Source organism: Plectropomus leopardus, unplaced genomic scaffold (genome assembly GCF_008729295.1).
Source record: "Plectropomus leopardus isolate mb unplaced genomic scaffold, YSFRI_Pleo_2.0 unplaced_scaffold28262, whole genome shotgun sequence".
Classification (NCBI taxonomy): domain Eukaryota; kingdom Metazoa; phylum Chordata; class Actinopteri; order Perciformes; family Serranidae; genus Plectropomus; species Plectropomus leopardus.
In genome coordinates, this window is record NW_024630782.1 from 1 (window position 1) to 1,942 (window position 1,942).

At 46.8% G+C, this 1,942-nt stretch overlaps 1 protein-coding gene across 1 annotated transcript; it reads left to right on the forward strand.

Moving 5' to 3' along the window:
* Nucleotides 1-133: 133 nt before the first annotated feature.
* Nucleotides 134-1,692, forward strand: LOC121938038 (ETS translocation variant 5-like; the record flags this gene model as incomplete). Its single annotated transcript, XM_042481326.1, has 2 exons — nucleotides 134-493; nucleotides 1,313-1,692. Coding segments are annotated over 2 exons (736 nt in total), but the record flags the coding sequence as incomplete, so codon positions are not given.
* Between the last annotated feature and the right edge of the window lie 250 nt (nucleotides 1,693-1,942).

Here is a 1,942-nt window from a genome sequence, read left to right on the forward strand (position 1 = left end):
TATTTTATTGCCATTTTCATGTTTTTTCTTTGTTTATTTTGCTCATTTTTAGGTTATTTTCCTGTAACTTTTTGAAGCTCATTTTTTGGCCATATGTGAAGTTGACGTTGTCTTCTCCCCATGTTTTTGAAAGAAATGAAATCAATTGCACGGGTCTGAAAGGATTAAAGGAGTTTCATTTTCTGCTTCGTCTCTTCATCCACAGTGCCTGCGACAGGAAGCCCACTCCCGGGTTCAAGCCATTAACTCCCCCCTCGACACCCGTCTCCCCCTGCGGCCCCACCAGCACAGCAGCAACACACCCACTGAGTGAGCAGACCCCCCCTCCTCACCCCCATGTAGCCAACCAGACCCCACGTCCAGTGCACATACAGCAGCCTCTAACGGGCTCTCCCAACCAGCAAGCACTCCCAGTCCACAGCCACAGCCCGCCCTTCGCCGTGCCGTGTGCACCACTCAACCAGGATGCCAACACCTTCACACCTGAGCACAGGTGAGCACAGCTGGACCTCTTTGCTTTTGCTTTCATACCATTTTCCCACCAAATCCGCTGTGGTTCTTGAAGAAGTTCTGTTCAGGTCTCTTGGTGCACTCCCCAAAACAACGCAGCCTGTGTTTTCTTCCAGTTTTGAGCAGAATCATGATTCAGGATGTGTCATCAACAGAAGGCTCGTTGCACAACAGAAGTAAACAATAGTAACAAGGTGGCAGATTGCATTGATTACCTGTGAGCTGTTGTACTGCTATTGCAGATGGGTGTTTTTATCCAAAAAACAAGCAGGGATTGACTGATTGTGGGATGCTCTTTTTTCCCATGATTATACTTCTCAGTCTTAGAATATGACACGCCCACTGATGTCGTCATGGTCATGGAAACCCTGCAATTTTTTAAGCGTTGGGGTAAAATTCGATAAACCATAGTATTGCGATATTGTGTGTGACAATATTGTAGTGATACATGCATGCCAAGTATTTTTTTTAAATATGAATATAGAAATTATTGATATTGCAAATAAAAATGTTACTTTTGGTAGATTACTAGAATAACAGAATCATTTGGTCTTTTATTCCACTTGTTACATATTGCTGCAGTGACACATACAGCCTGATAACATTGTTTTTATCAAATATGATAAAGTTTTCAAAGCTTTCCTTAAATTGCAGTTTAACCCTTTGAAACACGGTGCTTTCAGGTGCCTTTTAAAAGTATTCAAACCTTTGAACCCTGAGAAAACTGGTTTGACTTCTTTCAACTAAAGTTACATCTGCCTCTTAGTCTGATTTGGTTTCCCTCTTTGCCCTCCGTCTTCAGGTTCCAGCGGCAGATGTCAGAGCCATGTCTACCTTTCCCCCCGTCAGAGAGTCAGGGGCGCCCCCAGTTCCTGCCGCAGCCTCCCAGCAGCAGCGGCAACAGTCTGCCACGCGACGGCCGGCCACCGTACCACCGCCAGATGTCAGAGCCGTTGGTAGCCGTGCCACCCCAGGGTTTCAAGCAAGAGCTCATCGACCCACGATACACAGAGCAGGGCGTACCCACCATGGGGCCTCCGGGTCCGCCCCCGGGCCCCCCGCGCCAGGCTGCGTTCCACCCCATGGCCATCAAGCAGGAGCCTCGCGACTTCTGCTTCGATTCTGGTGAGTGGAGTTTTGGGAAAGATGTCTGTAAATCAGTCGATACATTTTTGTGAATATCAAAACCTCCACAAAATGACTTTTCACTATCAAGATTTGATCCATTCAGTTTAATAAAATCAGGTGGCATAATAAATAAAGTCAGCTGCTCGGCTGCATGGGCCCAGTAATGTGGAGGATCCAGGTACTAAAACACTGCGGACATGTTGCGTTTTTTGCTTCATGCACCACTGAGCCGCTCTCGTATGAATGAACAGGGCCCCGCCTCTGTGCTGTATCCACATCTTCTTAATACATCGTTTGCAGGTGA